We start from the raw sequence: 26,523 nt of genomic DNA, 5'->3' as shown, positions 1-26,523 counted from the left end.
CATGCACACTTGCATATATATGACAGACATTAATATTACAGGCTGATTATCTCTTATCCAAAATGCTTGGGACCAGAAGTATTTTGGATTTCAGATTTTTTTTCGATTTTGAAATATTTGCAGAATGCACAGTGGCAGAGTATCCCAAATCCAAAAATCTGAAATCCGAATCCAAAATGCTCCACTGACCATTTCTTCTGAACATCATTCATGTTGGCACTGAAAAAGTTCTGGATTTTGGAGCATTTGAAATTTGGGATTTTCAAATTTGGGATGCTCAACCTCCATATAATTTTATGTGTGTTATACACCTGTGAGACACATTTGGGAGACACAGAAACCTAAACATCTATTGCTGCTACTATACTCTTAATAGCAGGACCACCTCTCTGGCCTGGAATCTGAGAGCTCCTGGTCCTCTTTGCAGCGGCCCTTGTCAGCACTCTTCTTTTCTTGGGACTTAGGACAGACAGTCTGGCTCTGTAGTACCTTCTCTATTTTGCTAAAATAGGGCCTTGAAATGGACAAACAGAACCTAGGAGAGCTGGCCACAGTGATGGGTTTGTTACTTTCAGAACTAATGTTCTGAAAAGGAAAGGGGGCTGGGAAAAGATGTGTCCCTCACTCCAAGTTCCATACTGCGAAACATTCTGGTGCTCCATATTGTCTGTAACCAAGGAGGATGTCTTTTTGAAAAGTACTATGAAGTGTTCAGATAAAGCCTTTAAAACCTGCATAACTTAGTTACAACTCCTCCCTCAGGATCCATTTCACTACTTCAGTTCCATTTTATCTATTGCTACTGAGAAGTTGGACTTTTGTTCACACGAAGGATTAAGAAAATAATTTTCATGCCTCCAGAAAGTAATTAGATACACACAATGCAATTTTCTTCGCAAGATTTCCTTGAAGGGAACTAACATCGAGAAAATGATAACAACCATTGTCTCTTCCTCTATGTGGAACACTCAAACAAGCAATAATAATAATGATAATGAAAGTAATAAGAACCACTAACAGTTATGCTGGTCTTAGTATGACCCAGGTAGTAGTCCAAGACCTCTAGATTTAAATGTGTTTAAACAGGTAATCCCCACAATATTCCTATGAGCTGGGCATTATTATTATATCTGCTTTACGGAAGAGGAAAGTCAAGAACAAAGAAATTGAGTAACTTGCCCAAGGCCTCACAACTCTTAAGTGTCAGAGCCAGGATTTGAACCCAGGCAGTCTAATTTCTGAGTTCACATTCTAAGCCACCATTTTATATTGGCCTCTTTCCAAATTATATTAATATCTTTTATCTATTCCTAAAGATATTAAGAACGGCAAAATAATGAAAAACGTTAAACCAAGGGTATTTCACACTAAGAATTTATTACAGAAACAATTTTTTTTTAAATTTTAACTAGTAGATGCTTTTTGAAAATTCCATGATAGCCATAATTCCTTATTTCATCATTAGATCAAAGAAATGAATAAATCATATCCAGGGCATTTACAATTTTTTAAAATTCACATAGAGTGTGCTAGACGAAGGCCAAGGCACTAAACAACTGGACATTCCACTCACAACTAAGGATCAAAGATAAGCCAGCGGCAGGTTGCCTATGCCTCCTTTTGCTCCAACTTTAATTAACATAGTACTGCTTCGCATTCATTTCCATAGACAAAATTCTTAAATTTAACTAAAATTAAATTCAGAAATGTTAATCCACTTGCAGCAGCTTCAAACCAGACTAGAGTTTCTCTGTATACATCCGTTTTAAAAATAAGAAAAATCTTAATAAAATTATTGATAGTGAATTAGTTGTTTAAATTACCTGGCATATACAGGTTTTCAGATAAAATACTAAACTCAACAAAGCACAGGTAAATGGTAATCTAGATCACTACAGTAGGCAATAAAGATTTCCCAGTGATTTTATAGAATGAAAGATGGGCGTTTAAATGACCATGAACATGGGTAGACTTCACATAGGTAATTTCTAAATACCAAAAATTACTTGGCATAGGTAATTCTGAAAATTGCTTCATGCATTAAACTACAGACCCTGACTATAAAAATAAAGTATACACATATCACCAAAGGACATAATTTATCTCTCAGATATAATAATTTACCTCATCTAATAATGAATGGGCAAGTCTAGACTGAAGAAGGAAAGATTCATGCTCTCAAAGATAAATAAGTTCTAAGGACGTCTCCCCATTTATAACCTTCCAAGGTAAAACAGTGCAATTCCGTCAGCTATGACAAAGACCCCAAGCACTAAAACATGAAGAAAAATCATCCTGAGTGAAGCATGACCTAGTGCTGTTATGGCTGTTTGATCCTAAACTTTCTAATCTGTTCACAACACATTTTTTTTTTCAGAAGGCCTTCTAATTTATAGCCACTGTGGAGAGTGAAACTAGTAGACCTTTTCCCACCAGGCTGTGCAGCCAAGTCCATTATGTGCAGGTTTTACTCAAAAGGTAACAAAAGCTACAAAAAGACAGGCTTTCCCCTGCTGTCTCTGTTTCCACTTCTCCTTTTTCTCTCCCACATTTCCCATTCTGTTCCTACGCTCTGCTAAGTCAATCATTCATTCAGTGCTGGAATGCAAGTCCTGTTGACTCAAGCTACTTACGGGCTGGAATCTGGCAAAAAGTTCTCTACTTGGTGAACCCACGGCAGCAAGCTCCTCATTGCCCCTCCCTTTCTATATTTTTGTGGGCATCTTATTTCTCTACCCTTCCCTAAGTGCTGGAGGTCCTCAGACCTTGCTTCTCTTCTTTTCTGTCTCTGAACTCTCTTTCCCTGGAAGAGTCATCCATTCCCGCAGTTTTAAATACCACCTACACACTGTTGAGTCCCAGTTTCAAATCTCCAGCCCAATCTTTAAGTTTCAGACTTGTGTATATACAAAAGTCTAGTTAATCTTTCTACCCAGATTTTTCACAATATCTCAAACTTAACATGCCCAAAACCCCATCTGAATCCAGTCGTCATCATTTAATACACACCCAAGAGCACAAATCAGAAACAAGAGGCCTGACTCCACCATATACCCAACTCTAAATCTTTTGATTCTACTTTTAACCTATAACTTCAACTGGTCTGCTTTTCTCCATTTCTTCTGCCCTGTCTTAATCGCAGCTGCCAGCATCCCTTGCCAGGACATTTGCAAAAGCTTCCCAAGTGTTCTCTCTGCTCCCTCTTTTGCCCTTTATATATATTCTTCACAAAGCAGCCACATTTTCTTCAACCAAATCAGATCATGGCACTCTCCTGGTCTAAATCCCTCCACTGTACTTGAATAAAACCCAAATCTGTTTCCACAGACAAAGTCTTGAACAATCCCGCCCCTGCTGACCTCATTTTGAGCCACTCTCCTCACAGTACTATAGCAACATTGGCTTCCTTTCAGGCCAAAATACACACTGGACTCTCTCCCACCCTAGTTCCTTTGCAAATGCTGTGTGCAGAATGTCCAGTTCTAATTCTCCAAATTTTGGTACAAATATATCCTTGGACAGAGCTTCTTTCATCACCTTACCACCTGTATGTGTTTGGTTTTTGTCCATTTTTTTTTTATCGGTTTACCCTTACCAGACTGTACGGGAACCCATGACATCACACCAGTACCTGCCAGAGCATCTGACATAAAGGAGGCCTCTGACGTATCTGTTTAAAGAACGAAGGAAAGTCTTTTCTTTATTCCCCTCCTCCCATGGAACTTGGCCCAGGAAAGGAACCAAAAAAAGGACCCAGTGAAATATTTAATGATGATCAATACAAGGCAAGAGGAAAAGGAAGAAAAATAGACAACTGAGTAAAGATTACGGAAGATGTCAAAAGGTTAAGTAGTGTACAATTTCTCTCATTTTCAGGGTCTAGAAGAGATGGACCCACAGAGACAGAAAGCAGGTTAGTGGTTGCCAGGCCTGAGAAGAGGGGAGAATGGGCAGTCACTGCTCATGGGTACAGGGTTTTCCTTTGTAGTGATGGAAATGTTCTGTTAGATAATGGCAATAGTTGCACAACCCTGTGAATATACAAAAACCACTGAATTAGATGATCTGTAAAAAGGTGAATTTTATGGTAACTTATATCTCAATAAAGCTGTTATAAAAAAAAAAAAAGACTTCATGAGATGAACTACCGTGAGACTGCTGTAATCCATTCAGCACAGTGCGAGCCCCTGAGAAGCCAGAATCGTCATACGGATCTTTTTATCCCCGGAGCCTAGCACAGTGCTGACTGACTGAATGAATAAAGGAAGGATGACCTTGATAAGAGCGACTGGCATTTGGAAGCAAATACTCTAGCAATTAGATATAACGAGGCTTTGGTCAGATCTGATTACAATAAAGAATGAGCCCTCATGAGAAAATGATTCCACATCACACAGACAGGACACTTCATAATTCACAAAAGGCTCTTATATCTGTTACAGTATTTGATTATCATGTACAAATATAAAAGTCCTGTGAGGTGGGCAGGCCAGTTTATTACACCTGCATTTTACCCATCAAAGAAAGGAGCCTCCCAGAAGTCAGAAACTTTCCTTAAGATATCTGGCTGCATGTGGCATCTTGGGGCCAAAGCACAGGGTGCCAGAGGCCCAGTGCAGGCCCCCCTTTGTCATTTCACCACCCTTACGGGCAAGCTGAGACCAATCTTGTCATAAACATGCACAAAAATGACCAGAGAGGTATCAGTCAAGTGCTGAATTCCTTCCTCAGCCCTATCACTAATGTATTATTTGACCTTAAATCACGTAGCCTCTTTCTTCCTCCAAGCAGTCATCCACAAAATTGGTGTGATAAGGCTTCCTCTGCTTTCTTAACTACATGCCGTGAAGACTTAGAGCAGTCCTGCAGAAAGACAGGAAGAACGTGTGCCACTCCACATCATTTGCACGGGCTGCACACCCCTACCTTGAGCTTCTAGGAGCATCCTCTTCCCAAAGACAGCCAGTGCCCTCCACCCCTCACCACAGCACCAACCAGCAGAAAATGTTTTCACATCAGACATTCACAGGATTGCTTTGACCCCATTTTACACATGAAAAAACTGAGTCCCCCAAACATTGTCAGCCTTTCTGAGGATCAGAAAATGATCAAAGAGTAGAGCTGTTCTTAAAGTCACTCTTCTTACTTTAAATCCAGTATGCGTTCCACCCCCACCATGCTCCACACACACTTCACACTTGTGTAGGGCCTTTTATTTTCAGACAGTTATGTTCCTCACCCCTTTCAAGGACTTTGCAGGGTGTGCTGTGCTCTCCCCCTCCCCCACTACCCATGGAAGGGAATGCTGTCTCCTTTCCCACAAAGAGGGACCCACCCTGTGGACACAGGCTGTCAATTGTAACAGCACCTCCAGCCACCTCTGGGCAGTCTGCTTCTCATCTGCTTAACATTCTTTGCCCTCCCTAAACCCCACTGTCTTGATATTTCCAGTTTACAGCCTCCTCACAGTCCCAGCCCTAAAGTACATGACTGCTTTGTGGAGGACACACATCCTAAGACTGTCCTTGAGCTCTGAGCATATTCCTTCTTCTCCAGGGTTCCTTCTAGAGAGCAGCTTCCCCCTCATCCTTTGTGTCAGAGAAAGTAACTTTGCATATAAGATTTCTGCCTAAAGACCATGGGATAAGACCAGATGAGCCCAGGCCTGCCATGATACAGAGTGCCCAAAGAGCAGGTACGGATTGAATCCAGTGACCCTTGGCTCTCCACAGAAGTACAGGTGATACGCACCAGGGAACATCACTGGAAGCTGCTCATAGGGACCAGGCACCAGGTCCAGGTTACAAGTAAACCAGCACTACAACATCCTGACTTTCTACTCCAACACTATCCCCTTGGCCGGGGTGCAAAGCACATTTGCTTTACAGAGAATTTGGTGCTTCACAAGTAACTTAAATAAACAAATGACTTGTACTGGGGGAGGGTAGCACAGACACTGATAATCCAAAAGAAAAGCTAATAAAAGTCACTTACATGTGACTGTGCAATAAACTATTAGATGCACAGGCAGCAATGACTCCCTAATTACCCAGAAAACATTAAGACTCACTTGGAATTCCCAAGGACAGTATAACTGGGATGGAAGGAAGGGGAAAGGGAAGGATGCAGGGTGCTTATCTCCTTATATTCTATACTGCAAAGTGTCACTAACCAAGACCTGAGAATTAATTATGCAAAAACTACCTAAAAACAAAGATCCAAATGAGATGAGGAACAGCTGACTATGAATACTGATACATGTTCACGTATATAATTAGAGAGCAGAATGAGCAGAGGTTGGAGTGATAATACCACTACATTATGTTTATTTTATGGTTAGAAAGTGTTTTCACACCTATAATTTTATTCACCAAATAAATGTACTCAATAATAATTCCAAGAGGTTGGTGAGGTAGCTACTATTATTTCCATTTGAGATATACCATCATCTCAACTTTGCTGAGAACAGTTGACTGACTTGCCCAAGGTCACACAGCTACTAAGTAGCAAGGCTGAGACTAAAAACCTAATTTCTGAGCCTCAGTCTAGTGTACTTTGTCCCATACCACCTCCCCAGAATAAACCATGTGCTATTATTTATTTATTCATTCAAGAAATACTTATCCATTCATCCAACAAATATTCATTACTTAATATAGCCAAGCACTCTGGTAAAAGTTGCTGGGCCTTCAAAGACAAAGGAAACCTTTTCCTTGTTTCTAGAGATTATAGTTAGTAGCAAATAACCAACTATGTGCAAGAGGACAGACACACATATGAGACAGCCATAAAGAAACACATTATTTAATAGGAGATACTATTATATGCAATTTAAAACGCCTCTTGATCATGATTGTCATCATTTCAAAACATAATGTGGATACAGATTTAAGAGCTAAAAAGGAAAAAAGTATGATTCAACTAACTCATCCTAGGCTTGGCAACTTCAGAATTTATTGTTCATTAAAACTGTATTTTAATTATCCTAGTTTTAATTAAAGTATTATGTAGAGTAGGTGAAATGCAATTATGTGAAACTGACTTAAGATGTATAATAGGCTAATATTTGTAAAGAAATGCATTATCGTCACAAGATCTGCTCATGTAAAATGAAGTGGTATTTTATTTCAAATGAAAAATTGGTACATAGAATATTAAACTCTTGTCATTAAAGTTAAATACTACATTGCCAACTCAAATGGAACCAAATAATTCTAAGATCCCCATCCCCCACCCACCCCCTTGGGCTATTTGGTTTGCACAAAATGGTTCTTTACCTGTGATGTACCCTTTGTCCCATAGCAGCAGGTACTGTATCAGCTACCTGTGGATGCCCAACAAGCATTACCAAAGAGAGGACACTTTAATGACCTTCATTAGGTCCAATTGTACCATGTGATGACACAGACTTCAAATTTACTGCTAGCTATAGCCCATAACCTGATCTAATGTTGTTTATAAGGTAACCCTTCATCATACCTGCCTGACAATCTGAAAGAAAATAAGAAATTATCACAAAAATCCGAGTCCGCCTCTCACTATGCAGTGCGGTTCTGGTATAAAGCACAGTGACAGGGAGCCTTATTCAGCAGTCTACATACCATTCATTAAAGCAATACGACACTTCAATCTTCTTCTTACCCACTTTGATGGACACTAATACGCCCCAGGATAATATTGGCTCAGACAATGGACTTCACTGTGTCCCATCTTCCTGAATGTGGTGAAAACAACAACAAAAAGAACTTTCTGGGCTTTAGAAACCAGCGCTTGGAGAAGCATGTGGGGCATGTAGAAGCACTGAGACAAGCTGGGACAGAGGTCCTCACAGGACAGCTACATGCACAGCCATGCAGAGGGCCACATGGATAAAGAATATTTTAAAGGTAGCATCCAGGTTTATCTTTTTGAGGGGTAGCATATAGCATACACTGTCTCTCACTTTATTGATCATTAGCTGGCAAATTACTTTCTTGCTCATTCTTTTCTGTTGAATCTTACACCTCCAGGGGAAAGAGATCATTCATTCTCCCTTTTCATAAATCAAGCTGAGGCATACCGGGATGTCCTAGGTGAGATCCCAAGCTACAGTTGTTGTAGTCAAATGCCCAAAGTAGCAGCTCCAGGAAGCCTTTACGTTATCTAGTCTACCAAGAGTAACCTCCATCACAGCCATGAGTAGGGACTATCAACTCCTTTCCTCTTCTTCCTGCCAGATCCCAGCTGCTCTGAAGCCCATGTGATCAGGCTGTACTACCCTTTATACTCAGTGCTGTCATGTCTGACATTCTGGACTGCAGCTCCTCGCTCTCCATATTCCTCTGCTGCTTCTCCTGTCATTATCCCAGGTGTCTTCAAATTCATGTAGACATCCACTGTAACACTGAGGCCTCAGCAACTTACCCATCTCACCACCACTGACCTTTTCCTTCATGCCATCTCAGCACTCTACACTCCTGATCACTCCCTAAACCTTGTCAACTCCAACTGAAGTTCCACCTGAAGTCTAGATTTCCAGTACTCCATGGGTTTTCAGGGAAACAGAACCCCTGCAACAGCTTACACTCTGACCCTTTACAGGGGAGTGAGATCCTAGAATAGTAGGAGCAAGGAGGGGTGAGAGGACAGAGGAAAGAGAGCATAACCCACAGGATGACTTCAGAGTGGCAGCGTGAAGCTGTGTGTCACAGAACAGTCCAGCTAGGGTGGCATCAGTAATTTATCTGATCTACCTGCATACACCCATTCTCTGATTTCCTAAGGGTCAAGGTTAACCCCACAAAAATTTAACTCTGTCACTTTTCTTGACTCTATCATTTGATTCCTTCAAATGAGAGGAGTGAAGTCCAGTGTTTGGGATTGAATGGAACATCTAAAGTGAGGTTTAGAGGACCTGAGGTACCTAATGTACTCACTTTTTCTCCTGTGCCCACTGCAATTATTCTTCCAATCAATATACTCTTGAAGTCTTCTGACTATATGATTTTTGAATGTCCTTCATTTCCTCCAACATACAACTCAGAGACAACTGAGACCCATCTCCCCCTTGCAAACACCCTTGTTTCTCACTTCCATGTGATAGGCTACACTTTGGCCTCATTCAAACCCAACTAGCTGCCTTCTTTACAACTGCATCACAATTTCTACACTTTACTGAAAAAAATCCATTACCAATAACTGCAACTGTGCACTTGCACTCACATGTTCCCGTATGGTGTTCTAGCATCTTGTGCTAGTTTCCTTTTGACTATCTGAATAATTATTTAATATTGTTACTTCTCTTCTTACACTTCCTCTCACTCTAAGCTTATAAGCTCATCTCAATATTCACAGAGAAAATAAAAATCCACAAGAAGTCCCTCAATTTTCCATAAGTACATTTACCGAACAGGATGCATCTATACCTATATTCTGGCTTCTGTCCTATTAGAGTGGAAGCTGTCCTTGAAAAGCCATCACAAAAAGTTGGCACAACTCCAGGGCCCTCATTCTCATGTTAGTCTATAAATGTTCATGTCACCTGTGCCAGGACTTGGCTCCTCTTTGTACACTTACACGCTCTTGAATCTTCACATTCTCCTCCTCTATTGGATAACTTCCATGAGGATATAAATATTTTCTAGCATTCTCTATCTTAAGAAAAAAACAACACAACTCCCTTGACTTCATGTGTGCACTATAGACACAGCACCACTTGTCTGCAGCCATTCACAATTAAAAATCTCCAAAGAGTTATCTCAACTTGCTATCTCCACTTCCTCATCTTTTATTTAAATACTTAAAAATTTGAAATACTAAGTATTTCCTAACTAGAAAAAATAAAATGAACAACATCATTTCCATTTCCTTCTAGATTCAATATCTTCTTCAAACCCATTCTTAGATCTTTCAGCAATGTTCTTGGAAATACAAATTCTTAGTCTTATCTGAAAATATCTCCCTTTCTCCGTCACTTTTGAATATTAGTTTATCTGATAAGGAATTCTGTGATGACAGTTACACCCGTTGGCATCCTACAGATATTATTCTGTCATCATTTCTCTTATTGTTGTCAGCTATCACATGATTGCTGTTCTTTTGAAGCAACCTGATTTACATGTATGGTTACCTTTGAGATTTCTTCTTTGTCTTTGATGTTCTACACTTATACTATAATATGTATGGATTTGGATTTGTTTTATTTATTTATTTTTTTTTTTTTTTGAGACAGAGTCTCGCTCTGTTGCCTGGGCTAGAGTGCCGTGGCGTCAGCCTAGCTCACAGCAATCTCAAACTCCTGGGCTCACGCGATCCTTCTGCCTCAGCCTCCTGAGTAACTGGGACTACAGGCATGCGCCACCATGCCCAGCTAATTTTTTCTATGTATTTTTAGTTGTCCTGCTAATTTCTTTCTATTTTCAGTAGAGACGAGGTCTCGCTCTTGCTCAGGCTGGTCTTGAACTCCTGACCTCAAGCAATCCTCCCGCCTCAGCCTCCCAGAGTGCTAGGATTACAGGCATGAGCCACCACACCCAGCCTGGATTTGTTTTAATTTGTCGTACTTGCAGCTCATTCTGCTGCTTAATTCTGGAGATGCATCATTTTAGAAAATATGGTAGCAATAATCTCTAATATTATCTATACCCCATTCTCTCCATTCCTTCTGGAACTTTTCCTAGATGTCTAATGATTATTCTACCCTCTATCTCTCTTAGCCTTTCTTTCACATTTTCCATCTTTTTATCTCTGCTTTTTTTCTGAATAATTTCCTCAGCTCTACCAGAACAATAAGGCTCACTTTAGCTGCAGATTGTCTGCTTTTTCATCCATTCATGGACTTTTTAAATAAATGAATACATTTTACATCTTAAGGAGTTTAATTTTTTTCCTTATTTAGCTCTTTTTAAAACTAGCACATTAAGGCCGGGCATGGTAGCCCATGCCTGTAATCCCAGCACTTTGGGAGGCAGAGGCAGGAGGATCACTTGAGGCCAGGAGTTTGAGACCAGCCTCGGCAACATGGTGAGACCCTGTTTCCACAAAAAATAAAACAAAAATTAACTGGGCATGGTGGCACATGCCGTAGTCCCAGGTGCTTGAGCCCCAAAGTTCAAGGTTACAGTGAGCTATGATTAGGCCACTGTACTCCAGCCTGAGAAACAGAGCAAGACCCTGGTCTCAAAAGAAACCAAAAAACAAACAAACAAAAAACTAGTACATTAAAAGATGTTCAACATCATTAACCATTAGAGAAGTCAAAATTAAAAACATCATGAGATATCATTATACACCTATTCAAATAGCTAATGTAAAAAAAAACAGTGACAACACCAAACACCAGTAAGGAAGCAGAGAAACTAGATCATTCGTACATTGCTGGTGGGACTATAAAACGGTACAGCCACTCTGGAAAACAGTTTGGCATTTTCTTAAAAAACAAAAACAAAACTAAACATGCAACTACCATTCAGCCCCATCATTCCAGTTCTGGGCATTTATCACAGAGAAATAACGTCTATGTTCACTCACACACACACACACACACACACACACACACACACACACACACACACACACAAACTGTACAAGAATGTTTACAGCAGCTTTGTTCATAATGGCCAAAACCTGGATACAACCCAGATGTCTTTCAACAGGTGAATGATTATACAAACTAGTATGTCCACACCAAGAAACACTACACAGTAACAAGAAACCAACTATCCATACAAGCAATAACCTAGATGAATCAGAGAACTACGATGAGCGAGAAAAGTTAACACCAAAAGGTTACATACTGCATGATTCCATGTACTGCATGATTCCATCTACCTAACATTCCTGAAATGACAAACTACAGAAATGAAGAACAGTTAGTTATTACCAGGGTTTAGGAGGAGTGTGAGGAAAGTAGTTGTGGCCATAAAAAGGCAACATGAGGAATCTGTGCAGTGATGCAAATACTCTGTATCTTTTTCTTTTTAATACTCTGTATCTTGACTGTATCAATATGAATAGCCTGGGTTGTGATACTGTATTACAGTGTTGCAAGCTCTTGCCATTTGGGAAAACTGGTTAAAGGGTACATGGGATCTCCCTGTACTATTTCTTTTGTATGCCTGTGAATCTATAATTATCTCAAAATACTATGTTTAACATGTTAACTGCCATGTGAGTTGCATTTAACTCAAGCTTAGTATTGAGCCTGGGGGCCTTGCAAAGCATATGTAACTCACATGTCTCTTCACCCTGGGAACTGCGAGAACTATTTTTCAAGTTGCATATAACTCATGCACAGAAAACAATAAAAAATAAATTTTTCATTAAATTAGAAAGGACTGTTTTGTTTTCTATTTTTGTAATAAAACACCATGGCCCTAAGGAAAAAAAAATTTTTTTCTTGTGTGGCAGTCGATGTGTTAATTAAAAATAGGAAAAAAGGACAAATATTGTACAACTTGTATAAGGTACTCAGAATAGTCAAATTCACAGAGACAGAAAGAAGAATGGTAGATGCCAGGGGTTGGGGGCAGGAGGGAATAGAGAGTGAGTTTAGTGGGTATCAAGTTTTAGTTTTACAAGATGACAAGAGCTCTGGAAATAGATGGTGGTGATGGTTGCACAACAATGTGAATGTACTTAATGCCTAAGCTGTATAATTAAAACGGTTCAAATAATAAACTTTATGTTATGCATGTTTTACTACAAATTTTTTTTTTTTGAAAAGGGCGGGGAAAAAAATCCTTCCGAAGACTTCCCACTGTACAGAATAAAATCCAGATTCCTTCCCAGACTCTGAGACCTACAGGGCCTCAGGCATCTTCTCCGTCTACTGTTCTAGCCCTTTTCTCACAATGTTCTAACCATACCGTTGTCTCATCAGTTTAGGAAACACATCAAGTTCTTTCCTGTTTTTCTCCCTCTGTCTAGAACATTCATCCTCTGGATCTGTGCACGGCTGGGTCCCTCTCATCTCTCAGCTATCGACCTAAGAGAGCAGCACAGCACAGAGGAAATAGTGTGGACTCAGGAGTCAAATGGCTCTGCTGCTGACCAGCTGTTGGCCTCTCTCTGCCTTAGTTCCCATGAGGAAAGTGATGATAACAACAGGACCAACTCACTGGGTTGCTGTGAGGATTAAATGAATCATTATATATATATAAAGCCTTTAAAACAGTGCCTGGCATTCAAAAATCATTAATTATTATTATTATTAAATATCACATTGAGAATATCATAGACATTTTGTTGAGTAAGTGAAGCAAGACACAAGATTTCATATTCAATGATTCTATTTATATGAAATTCTAGAACGGGTAACTATATTCTATGGCAGTGGAACTTTGGATTAGTGGAAGGATGGGGCTGCAGGAAGGGAAACTGTATGAGGAGGCACAGGGAACTTTCTTGATTGGGACAATGATTACTTCTGTGTATACACTTGTTAAAATTCATCAACCTGTGTGCTTAAAAATCTGTACATTTTGTTGAATGTAAATTATAGCTCAATAAAGTGGTTTTATTTTTTAAATTTTTCATTATTATTCTTTTTATTTATTAATTACATCTTAGTCACCTAAGAAATAATTGGTTGAGTTCCTATATAAGCCTGATGTATCAGGCCCTGTTTACTTTGTTTCTTTTCTTCAGTATATTATTCTGTGTTATTATTTCTTTGAAGGGTTGTCTGATTAAACCTCAGATATTGTACTGCCAGATCAATTTTTTTAATAAATACAATTTGATTTGTTCTTTTTTTAAACTTTTGCATTTAAAATAATTATAGACTCACAAGAAATTGCCAAAAAATTATAGTAGAGAGGTACTGTGTATCCATCACCCAGCTTCCCCCAAAAGTAACATCTTTCTTAACTAGAGTACATTGCCTAAATAAGGAAATTGACATTGGTACAATTAACTAGACCACAGACTTTACTCAGATTTCCCCAGTTGTTACCTGCACTTTTAAAATATGTGTATGACATTTAATCACCTTTACAGATTTGTATAGCTACTACTATGGGTTTCACATGCATTAAAAATTGCTCCTTTAGCATGGAAGGAGTTCTTTTGTGGTATAGGAATAAAGTTGTTTTTAAAATGTCACCTCCACAGACAGGCTGTTCTTAATCACCACATTCAACCTCCTCTAACTCAGGACTCCCCTCATCCTACTCTATTCACTATCTTCACAACATCCATCCTTGCCTGAAGGCATCCTATTTATCTACCTGTTTCCACATCAGAACATCGCTTCATTGATGACACTATTTTCAATACCTCAATTCCCTTCTGTCCCTAGCACCCTGCATAGTGTCTAGCACTAAGTAAGCATTCAGTAAATATCCATGGAACATATGAAGGAAGAAAGAGGGAGGGAGCAGCATAATTGGCCACAAGCACCCCCTTCCATTGATAAACAGCATCACTGAACACCAGAAAGGATCTTAGAAGTAATTTAGTAAACCTTCCTCATCTTTGGCATGAGAAAATTGAGGCAAAGGGAAAATAAGTAATTTGCCCAAGGTCATACTTATGGTGGAAACAAGTCTAGAATCCTATCTCCTCATCTGTTTTATTTATACCAAATATGGCTCAGTTTGTACATACTCCATAAACACTCACAAAGTGCCTATAAAGAATAAAAATTTTAAAAGCACATTATTTTGAAAGTCCAGTTAACTATAAAAATATTATTACAACCAGATCTACTTCATTCAAGCATTAAGTTGTGACTTCCAATGCAAGTGCTAATTTAAACAGATCTTTCTTGAAGCAAGTGAAATGAGATGGTAATGAGTTAATGGATGTTCAGGTATTTAAGCATGGACAATTAGGAGTCACACTGTTTCTAAGTCACATGGGATGCTGTCTACTGTCCCTGCTTCACAATCCAGATCGTTCCTGGCAAGTCCTCTACTGCAAAGCTGACTGGAGGTTTGAAATACTTAATCTATCAACTTCGAATTCCAGGAAAACACATGCAAGAACAATTGTGCTTACATATTCCTGTCAGGTAGGCTACAGGATGCAATTTGAGCACAAGAACCTGCAATTACGCAAAAGAATGGCATTGTACAGAACAAGTTTTTGTGTCCTAATCTGATAACTACCAACATAAATTACCTCCTGGAGGTAAGAGAAATATTGCACAGCATCGACATTCACATTTCATATCTTGAGAAATAAAAAGAAACAAAGAAGATATATCTAAATCAAAATAACATGGAACAATTTTATTACCAAATTAGAGTATATAAGGCAAAGCTATACTCATCTTTGATATGCAAAGAGAGCAAACTGTTTGGATTCAGTAAATCAGAGAAATAAACATGTATTTTTTCAACTTCTCACATAAGTAAAACCTATAATTACCTATTCAAAATTCTGAATATAACTTGTTCTCAGTTCTTTCAAAATATTGTTTGTCCTTCCAAGATATTTTTCTGCTTCATTGATGTTTTTTCTTAAGATTTGCTATTTTTTTCCCTTCTGCTGAGAAAGTTTACAGATATTACATGACTTTCCTTCACATCCATTCAATCATTCCAATACTGCATATCTGCTATGCATGCCACCAGGCCAGATAGAGTTATAAAAATAAAGAAGTTTTATTTGGTCAATACCCCAGGCGGGTAGTGGGAGATAGAAAACTATTTGAGTAGACAGGACCTACAAATGCTAACAATTAACTCAAGATAAATAACAGGATGCTTAATAGTGTTTTTTTTTTCCCTTGTCTCAGAGTTTTGACTGAAGCCATAAATCTCAAAACGATGTTGTTTTTAACACACTGACTACCACACTAGAAAAAATTTTTTTTTCCTTGGGGCCGGAATGTTTTATTATAAAAATAGAATAAAAACTTCGAAAACAAAATGATCGTCTCTAATTTAATGAAAAATTTATTTTTCATTGTTTTCTATGCATGAGTTATATGCAACTTGAAAAATAGTTCTCATGGCTCCCAAGGTGAAGACATGTGTGACCTACATATGCTTCACAAGGCTTCCAGGCTCAACACTAGCATGAGTTAAATACAACTCACATGACAGCGTATTAAGATCCCAAGCATTGTAAAGAGTACTCGAGGTGGTCAAAATAAATCCAGTGAACTAACCTCTAAAAGTAGGAATGCTTAGCCTTTCTACTGCCAGAGAGGAGCAGATGAAGCTTGGGAGAATCAGAATGGAATGTGTAAGTCACAGATACTGGGACACAACTCCTACTGGTTAAATCATGAAAGCTAGATGCTGAGAGAAGGAGCTGAAAACATTTGGGCATGTGCCAGTCATAGGGTATAGACATTAAATCTTATGCACAAGTCATCAGACTGCCTTTGTCCTTTTGTCCCATCTTCCCACCTGTACTGTATTAATTCCTTACTGCTTCTGCAACCTCTGCCATGTAACCTAACATGTTCACAAGTTCCAGCATAATTAGGACCTGGATATCTTTGGGAGGTCATTACACTGTTGATTTGCTCATGTTCCTTAGGCATCAAGAGTGGCCCTGTTTACCACCAAGTGCTCTCCTATTGGTTCAGTTCCATAATTCTCTACATACTATAATAAATTTTCTTTTTGCATAAGATAGCCAAAGTCAACCTGTTACTTGCAGCCAAGAACATCTTAACTGATACAGTGGAACTCTTGGAATTGGCCTACTGATTTATTTATTCTGTAGGTTTATAAAGAGTTTTAAATACCATTAATATACCAACAACTCCCAAGTTTAACCTAGTCGGGGTGGGAAACCTACAGTCTCAGGATCACATGTGGCCTTCCAGATCTCCAAGTGCAGTCCCCTAGACCGAATCCAAACTTCACAGAAGAAATCCCTTATTAAAAGGATTTGTTCTGTAAAATTTGGATGCAGTCAAAAGGCCACACTCAAGGATCCAGATGGCCTAGACCTCTTTGCTGACCTTAAGTCTGATACATACAACTATGTAATCATTGGCTCCTTTGGGCTATCTAATATGTGCCTCAAACTTAACATGTCAAAAACAAATGGCAGACACCACTCACTAACAACCCCAACCCATATATACATGAAACTCACTTCTCCCCAAATCACTTCCCCAAAATCATTTCAAGAAATGGTAACTCAGGCCGGGCGCGGTGGCTCACGCCTGTAATCCTAGCTCTGGGAGGCCGAGGCGGGTGGATCGCTCAAGGTCAGGAGTTCGAGACCAGCCTGAGCAAGAGTGAGACCCCGTCTCTACTAAAAATAGAAAGAAATTATCTGGCCAACTAAAAATATATATACAAAAAAAAAATTAGCCGGGCATGGTGGCTCATGCCTGTAGTCCCAGCTACTCGGGAGGCTGAGGCAGTAGGATCGCTTAAGCCCAGGAGTTTGAGGTTGCTGTGAGCTAGGCTGATGCCACGGCACTCACTCTAGCCCGGGCAACAAAGTGAGACTCTGTCTCAAAAAAAAAAAAAAAAAAAAAAAAAGAAATGGTAACTCCATCTTATCAGTTGCTCAGGCCAAAAATCATAGACTTATCCATGGCTTCTCTTTCTCTAATAACCCATATCCAATCCAACAGAAAATCCTACTGATTCTACTTCTAAAATATATCCATATCTGATACTTTTCACCACCTATATGTAAACCCAAGTTAACCCTAAATTATTTCAAATTAAAAGTTGGTCTTCTAAAACATGAGAAAAAATAATCTGAAGCAATGTGCAGAAAAATAATCAAAACCATGAAAAATATTCAGCAAATAAAGTGAAAAGAAGAATTAGCCTTATGCAAGGGAGAGAGTGAGATTTAGAGTCAAGAAGACCTGGATTTGAATCCTAGTTCTGCCATTTATCAGCTGTGGGCCTTTAGGTAAGTTGTTTAACATCTATAATCTTTGCTCTGGATAGCTGTAAGTGGAGCTAATTATACCTGCCTCAGAAGGCAATTGTGAGGATTAAAGAAGATATATTTAAAGTAGGTACTCAATAAATAATAGCTACTGTTAAGATTATTAATAAGCTATTCAACTAATTTTTCAAGTTAGGAAACATTAGACTGCTTCCCTTGAAAATGAAAAAAAATCATGTAATTCTAAGCCTAAAGTTCATATTTTAAAGGTTGAGAGACAATGTTTAAAAAATGGCGGGAAGGGAGATGAGGTTTCTCTACCACATGACAAAGCTACACCTTTCCTGCAGTATTAGGGAACTGACCTCAGATAAGGAGGTTAAAAACATATACAGAATCTTGACCTGTGTGATAATTCATGAGAAGCACTTTGAGTCAAATGTTCCAGTTTTTAAATGGCACCTGTGGGGGGGAGAACGGATCTAATGCCATCTGACCTGTGCCTACTGACCATCTGGGTAGGAGGAATGCAGAAATGTCCTTCCACCTTCAGTCAAAAGCTTCACTTCCTTGGAAGTGGAAAGCAATGCTATCTTTGAATGATGTATAAACTCGTGAAGAAAACTGTACACATACTGATTTATGTTATCTTGCACAGCAGGTACTTAATAAATGTGGGGTGATGATGAGGTGGAAAATATGAAACTAAAGGGCCTTGCAAAATGTAAATATCCATAATCAGCCTCATCTCATCTCTTTAAAAAATGGTATACTACATTATTTTACTGAGATTAGAAATTTATCAATAGCTTCACGCTTGTAAGCAGACCATTTGTTAGATATTACACTAAGTTAAAACCCTACAGGCATCTTTACTTTATCAGCTTACCAGGAATTAAGCAATCTTTAGCATGCATTTGCAAGTCAAAAAAAAAAACTTAAGAAATTAAGAATAATTTCATTCTACATCCTTTCATACTTCTTGAATAAGTGTTGTCTCATAAATATAGCTAGACCACAGGTTAACAAATGAATTGATACATATTTATATGATACCAAGTTAAAATAATCCTTCCATCATGAATTTTGCTGCCACTGGCATTAATTAAAAGCTCCAGTGGTTTGACAGGAAACCTAATTCAATCTACTTCCCCATCTCTGGTACCAATTCTCCCCCAGCATAAAAATTGATCCTTCATCTATGTTTCACCCAAATTTAAGAGGTATGTTTATGACTGAAATCAATATAAAGGTAGATATCTAAGTAATTTTTAATAAAATAAAGAAAAAAGGATAGCAGTTATCCCATTTTCTAAGGAACTGGTATTTTTACTGGAATCTTAAAACATGGCTTTTATATATATTCTAATTTCTTTCTTGTTTCCAATAACTAAAATAGAAATATTTGTGAAATAAGCTCAAGAATAGTCTAGGTTCAAGCAGGGTTAAGATAACAAGGTGGAAAGAGACAAGGCTTAGAGAAGGGTTTCCATAGATGCGCAAGCAGCAGAGATAGGGAGTGTATGCCCCACAGCTACTTTCATAATTACACTTTATATCTATTCCACAAACTATTTTATATACATCCTTTTGGGGAAAAAAAAAAAAAAACAAGAGCTTTTTCCCCTCATGAATTTTTATCTGAGTGCAACCATCTGATAGCATAAATATCTGACTTTTAGCCTAAGCTTGTAGTATTTCATTATTCTTTTGGAAATGTTCATCTTTGAAACCTTTATATTTGTAATACTGTCTTGAAATTAGAGTGCAAATGTCCAGTTATGGAATATATACCAAATGTTCTTTTTAATTGCTTAAAGTTCCAAATGAAGAAAACCTGTCTGACATTAGATATCTTAAATGGGAGGTAGGCAAGAACACCTTGAAATAATGCTTAACTAATCACAAAGCAACTATTCTGCAATAGATGGGCAAACCACTAATTAGATGAAGGGAAATAAAACTGTCATGGTAGGATAAAAGGATAAAGAGAAATAAGCAGTAATTACTGTTTTATTGTCAGAGAAAGGAGTATCAAACATGGCTCAATAAAAAAAGGGGGATAAAACCCACAGCTCTGTAAGTAAATACCAGCACTCATTAAATCAGTACTTGGAGCTAAACACAACTTAAGGATATACAATGACATCTTTAAAAAGTGCATTCCAAAAAAAAAAAAAGACCACAAAGAATAGGTAAGGGTGCTTTAGTTTTAGGGCACGCAATATACTGCAGAATAACTTTACATGGCTATTTACTTACACTGCCTAAAAATATCCAAGCCAGTCTTAAAATAGTTGTTTATTAAAGATTAGGGTAGGACTACTAGACTAGGTTATTCTTTCCAATCACTGGTAACCCCAATTGGAACACTTACTATGTAAATGGTGCCTGCAAGCGTCATTAATAGCATGGGAAGCTTTAACATTTGGAGCAACTTACATTCTGTTGCTTGGAATAATCTTGTGCCCTTCTCTAAACCAAGTCACTTGAGGCCTGGGGCAGCTGGTGATGGGCAGTAAGTTTAGAACTGCTGCATGTCCTTGAGAAACCGTTTTCCTCTGGTCTGTATCCATGAAATTTCCCATATCTGCAGAAAAAAATGAGCCCCTCTCAGTTCTAAAAAACTTTTTTGTGGGGAGCAGAGATCAGAGATAGAAATAAGTATATGTTACCAACATGGCTATACTTAGTAACAAAACAAGGGAGACCACAGGGCAGCACTGGCTGGTGCAGATCCTGTTGTGAGTGAAGCAGGACGCACAGCCAGGTGCCTCCAAAGGAACCAAGCAGTGTGTCAACCAGCAGAGCCACATGGTCTGCCTCCCTGCAACAATGCAATGAGTGTTCACAACTGACTGTCATATTGAAATGAGTTGTTGAAAACCATCTTGGTGCCACATGAAGCAGTTTTCAAAGAAACTATGATAAAAGGCTTCTAGACATCTTCAAGCTACCAAACTCTGTCAAGCTAGGTCTGTCCCAGAGCTGGTCCATGCCCTGCACGGTCTCTCCTGCCTTTCGTTTCTAAGGTGACTGTCTCCCTCACAGATCTTCTGGAGGCAATATTTGTTAACCATTCAAGTTCGCCGAGAGTTCTCCCAACTCCCATACTGTTGACTTAATTCTAGGCAACTGAGTTTTGTTCTAGTCTCTATTCTGCTGGTTAAAAATATTTCAAAAATAGGGTCACACAAAGAAAATATCACCAACAAAATGTGGGTATAAATGGCTAATTTTAAAATTAGTAACATCTGAAATTTTTCAAAAAATTCCACCTTATGATTAGAGACAGATAAATGTGTATACAAATAGATAGGGCTAAATATTATATTTTATTTAAATGTAAGTAAGTTTGAAATAGTCCATAGAAGAGCTCTGTTATCAATGGCTTTTTGATTCAAAAGAAATTTTCTATGTGACAGTGTATAAAATTTGAGGGAAAAGATAAAACCAGTGAAACAGATTAGAAAAATATTAACGGTTATTTTAAAATGAAATTTGTTATCAAAGATAAGGAGAAGAGAAAGAAAAAAATCTAAGAGCTAAATGATAAAACAAAGATATGAATAATAAAGGAAAAGCTCAAAACTCAATTTTACAAAATAGAATTTAATAAGTTGGAAGCTCTTATTCAGATATGGTTTGGGTATTGATCTGCACTATTTATTATGTTTTCAAATATTTGACTGAACAAAAATTGTGGATTTTTCTGCAGATTTAGCTGAGTGACTTCATCACCACAATTGAGAAAAATGATTTGATGTAATAATTAAACTTGTGTACCACTGGCACTTCAGTCATTAGACTTACTGTAGAATAGACTAGATATTATTTTATATAATAACACAGAAAGCTACAAGCTTTAACTGGGATCAAAATTAACAAATGAGGAAATACTATCATCACTGAACAGCACAGCCGAATTTAAGAGCCCTTTAATGTTCTCTAAAGTCTATGATATATTACAATATAATTCAAAATTTCATCAGTTTTTGCTTACTTTTAAACAAAGAAATATGTTGGTAGTATAATCAAAATATAATGAAGCAGACTTCCATTTTAGATAAATCCTACCCTTCCTAGACTTTGGATTAGAGAGAAGACTAAAAGCTTTGCACAGGCCAAGTTCACTCTCATTTCTCCTGGAGATTACACTAAAATTCAAGCTCCCTGCATTTTGATATCTCCTTTGGCTACTTCTGAAAGTTTCATTCTCCAAAATGGATTTGCTCAATAAAGAATAAATTACTGTAACATTAATACCATCTGTGATGTTTACTATTCATGTACTTTTCTGTAGTGCAGCAAAAGGATTTCTAAACAAATCATCATTAGAAAGAACTGATAATGAATTGATGAACTTTAACCTAAATGGGTTTAACTTTTTATTTTAAAGGCATTTTGAATCCAAGTATCTTACATGCTAAGAGCAGCTGATTCATAAAACAGAAGGAAGCCTTATTCATTTGTTTTATCCTCTCCAGTGCCTGGTCAGGTCAGGTCCCTAGTCTTTTCAATTGGAAAAAAAGTGGCATTTGCCTCATCAGCCCCTTCTCCTGACCAGCCACACTAGCTGCATGTTTGTCTCTCTCTCACTGAATATAGCAATGATTCTACTGTAAATAGAATCAAAGATAAAAATCTCAACTCCTACAAGGTTAACAGTGATTTGATTGCCCCCACAGACACACGTGGCGATCTCTCTCCCGTACACCTACATGCCACTTGGACTTCCGATTTTCTTTGCAGGAGTGCTCCCATTCTGTTCCGCACCACGCAGCGGTAAAACCCAGCATCAAGCTTCTGTAGAGATGGAATAATATACCTGCCAATTATCAAAAAGAAGTGTTAATGGTTATATCTAGAATAGCACTGGCATCTTATCTAGTGGGTGCTCCACAAATATTTTATTTTTGGTAAGCTAATACCTATGCAATCCTTCCCTGACCAAGACGCTAACTACACCAGCAGTTTATTTCTGAGATCATTTCATCAATATCTGCCTCCCCAACTAGGATGTAAATATTACATGAAGCTAGGATCTATGTCTGTTTTATTCATCATTTTATCCCAGTGTCTATCACAGTGCCATGCATACAGTAGATATTACTCATGACTGGCTGAATAAATGAGAAATGCTAAATAATTAAAAGTCATTGCATTTAAACTAGCCCTTTCAATAAAAAATTATTTATAATTCTCTCTCTGTAGAATCTCAGACTTTCTAGAAATTATTTCTGGAACCTGCAACAGTCTTAACACAATGTATCACATCGCTCTATGTGAAAGTTCAAACGACACTTCCAGGAAATACAGACGTCATTAAGGTGAAGAAAGCAATGGCATGAGGACACAGTCCTCTATCCAGTCACCGTGTGGACATCTCCAGACATAGTTTATACGCTTCTTATTCTTACTTCTCCACATATGGCCTGACATTAAATTTTTTTAGATGACAGAAAAATCATTTCATTTGTATTTTCCATTCCTGTGACTATATCTTTCAAATTAGGACTTGATAAAATTTTTAGTACATTTTCAAAGGAAAAAAGGAATTAAAACATACAGTTTTCATAAAAACCCTGCTTTAAGCTTATTGCTAACCCTAAAGGATGTTTTAAAATCTCAAAGTATGGATCCATAGGTATGTAAAGATGACGACTTGAAATGAGTTTTACAGCTCCTGAACCCACACCTTCTAAGCTACCTAAGATGGCACATGAATTGGTTTCTAGGCCATGTTCACAAATCAATAGTAAGGTTTGAGCAAACCATATATCTGATTAAGGGCTAATATCCAACATACACAAGGAATTCCTATAACTCAATAGCTAAAAAACCCCAAATAACCCAATTTTAAAAAGGGCAAAGAAGCTGGGCATGGTGGCTCCTGCCTATAACTCCAGCAGTTTGGGAGGCCAAGGCAGGAGGATTGCTTGAAGCCAGAAGTTTAAGACCAGTCTGGGCAACAACTTGAGACCCATCCCTACAAAAAATAAGAAAAAAAATTAGCCTTCCATGGTGGTACATGCCTGTAGTCCCAGCCACTTGGAAGACTGAGCCAGGAGTCCGAGGCTGCAGTGAGCTATGATTGTGCCACTGCATCCTCGGTGACAGAGCAAGACCCTGTCTCCAAAAAAGGGGGAGGGGCAAAGAAGGTGTTCAACATTCCTAATCATCAGGGAAATCCAAACAAAAACCACAATGGCATATCATCTCATACCTGTTAAAATGGCTATCATTACAAAAAAATGAAAAATAACAAATGTTGGCAAGGATGTGGAGAAAAGGGAATGACTGTACATCGTTAGTGGGCATGTAAATTAGTGCAGCCTAGAGTTTCCTTAAAAAGATCACAAATAGAACTACTATATGATCCAGGAATCTTACTTTATCCAATGGAATTGAAATCAGGATCTCAAAGAAGTATCTGCACTCTTATGTTTACTGCAGCATTATTGATAATAGCCAAGATAGGGGAACAACTGAAGTGTCTGTCAACAAATGAATGGATAACCAAAAGGTAGTATATACATACAATGGAATACTACTCACCCTTTAAAGGGAAGAAAACCCTGCCATTTGTGACAACATAACAAACGTGGAGGACATTACACTGGGTGAAATAAGGCAAACACAAAGGGAAGAAATACAACACAGTGCCACATAAAAGATGAATCTAAAAGAGTCAAACTCACAGAAGCAAAGAGTGAAATGGTGGCTGCCAGGTGCTGCAGGAAAGGGGAAATGGGCAGGAATCAAGGGACACAGTTTCAGTTATACAAGATGAATAAATCTTAGAGATCTATTGTACAGCATAGTGCCTATAGTTAAAAAATACTGTGTATTTATTAAATAAAAAATGTACTGAGAAGGTAGATCATATGTGTTCTTATCACACAAAAATGATAATGGATGAACAGGGTGGGAGGAATCTTTTGGAGGTGATGGAGAGGTTTATGCCATACATTGTGGTGATGGCTTCATGGGTGTGTATTTATCTCAAAACTCACTGAGTTGTATACATTAGTATGTACAGCTTTTTGTGTCAGTCACATCTCATTTAAAAAATAAAATGTATGCACACTGCAACTGAATAAGATAGATAATATTTGAATGCAACAAAGAAAAAAGAGTAAGACTTGACGCATGGATACTTTTCACATATGGGAAGGTTTCTATCTTAAGAAAAAGACCTGAAACCCGCTCAAATGGTAGCCTATTTTCTGTAGAAGAGAAAAAATGCAATCATGCTATCTCTCCTTTACAAAAAAAATGTTCTGGTTGTAATAGTTACCTATAATTTGAAAACATTTTCTTTTACAAAGTATAATCAGAGAAACTTTAAAAAAAAAGTCAGGCAAAAGATAAAGTATACCATATGCTTTAGTTGTTCAGTTTCCTAAGCATAACTTGAATCACTTATATTCAACTAATTGCTCATCTTTTTATTCAAGTATGTCCAATTAGTCAACCTGAAAAAGGAACTGATAGGCATAATTTTTAAGTGAATAAAACATTTGGACAATAGAGGTAATTCAACATTAAGCATATATTAATCTGAGTATGTTCTTCCCTCTGATAATCTTCTTGAGATCCTATGGCACAATTAATAAAATCTTTGAAAAGAAAAAATATTGCTGAGTTTTAATGTTAAATTTTTATTCTATATTGAGGAATAGTTCACCTCAAACAAAACTAATTAATGAATACAATGAGAATAGTATCAAATTGAACACAAAGAGTCAATGCCATGTATTTAAATTACAAATCAAGACTAGGAGGAGGAGCAGCTTTGTTATGTACTGTGATTACAACAGAGGGGAGTTTCAAGATTGGGTTAAAACAAAGTTAAAAAAAGTTTAAAAAAAGAAATAGCACAAGTCATTGCAGTACATATTTGAAAAACTATGAGCAGTTTTATGATTGCAACTTAACCATATTTATATAATTATTATACATTCTTCTTGGTTTTTTGCAATATCTAAATAGATCTTAAATTTTTATAATTTGTATAGTAATCCTACATACTCATGCACAAAAAAATCACTGCTTTCAAACGACAGGGAGAAACAGATACAAAATTGAATATTAACCATATGCTGTTTTGTACCTTCTCTTTAGTCTAATGTCTCACCAGGGAAAATATATACAAAAAAAGTTGCATAGTCCTCCACCTATTACGGGAATTCCTATACAAATTATGTTCACCTAACAGATGGGAATATTCATTGTAAGTCTATTGTTTATAAACACACATTTTAAGCAGAAGTAGTTTCCTGGCTCTTTATAAGAAAGTATGCTAAAATCTTAGCACCATATGCTGCTAAAATATAGAAAATGCCTATTCCTATTTCAAATCAACACAACGGAGAATGTTTGCATTCACTGTACCAAAGCAGAATTCTACTCTACTAAAGGACAGTTTTCCAGGGCCAGTTTATTATCAGAAATGCCAAAGAAAATCAAACACAAAATCCCAACAAAACCAAAGATTTAAACGTTCATTTCTAGTAAGCAGGAGAATACCTTAGTCATGAACAGGAACTCTGAATGGGCCACTGGAACTACCCCAGAATTTCTCTAGGGAGCAGCATCAGGTCCATTTCAGCCCATGAACAAGTGTTTGGAGCAGATATCTGACATTTTTTGTCTGCCTAGGATCTGAACCTCTTCCCTATATTTGGAGAATTCTCTACTCTATGAATCTTGGAGAAAAGC

General features: G+C 37.7%; 1 protein-coding gene across 1 annotated transcript in view; it reads right to left on the bottom strand.

Moving 5' to 3' along the window:
• SDK1 (sidekick cell adhesion molecule 1) overlaps nt 1–26,523 on the bottom strand; it is an 858,579-nt gene that overhangs the window by 514,028 nt on the left and 318,028 nt on the right. Inside the window, 2 exon segments of the mRNA XM_045541236.1 lie at nt 20,242–20,389; nt 22,521–22,627. Coding sequence (XP_045397192.1) covers nt 20,242–20,389; nt 22,521–22,627 — 255 coding nt within the window.

This window comes from Lemur catta, chromosome 2 (assembly GCF_020740605.2).
Source record: "Lemur catta isolate mLemCat1 chromosome 2, mLemCat1.pri, whole genome shotgun sequence".
In the NCBI taxonomy this organism is placed as follows: Eukaryota; Metazoa; Chordata; class Mammalia; order Primates; family Lemuridae; genus Lemur; species Lemur catta.
This window is presented reverse-complemented; position numbering and strand designations above follow the sequence as displayed.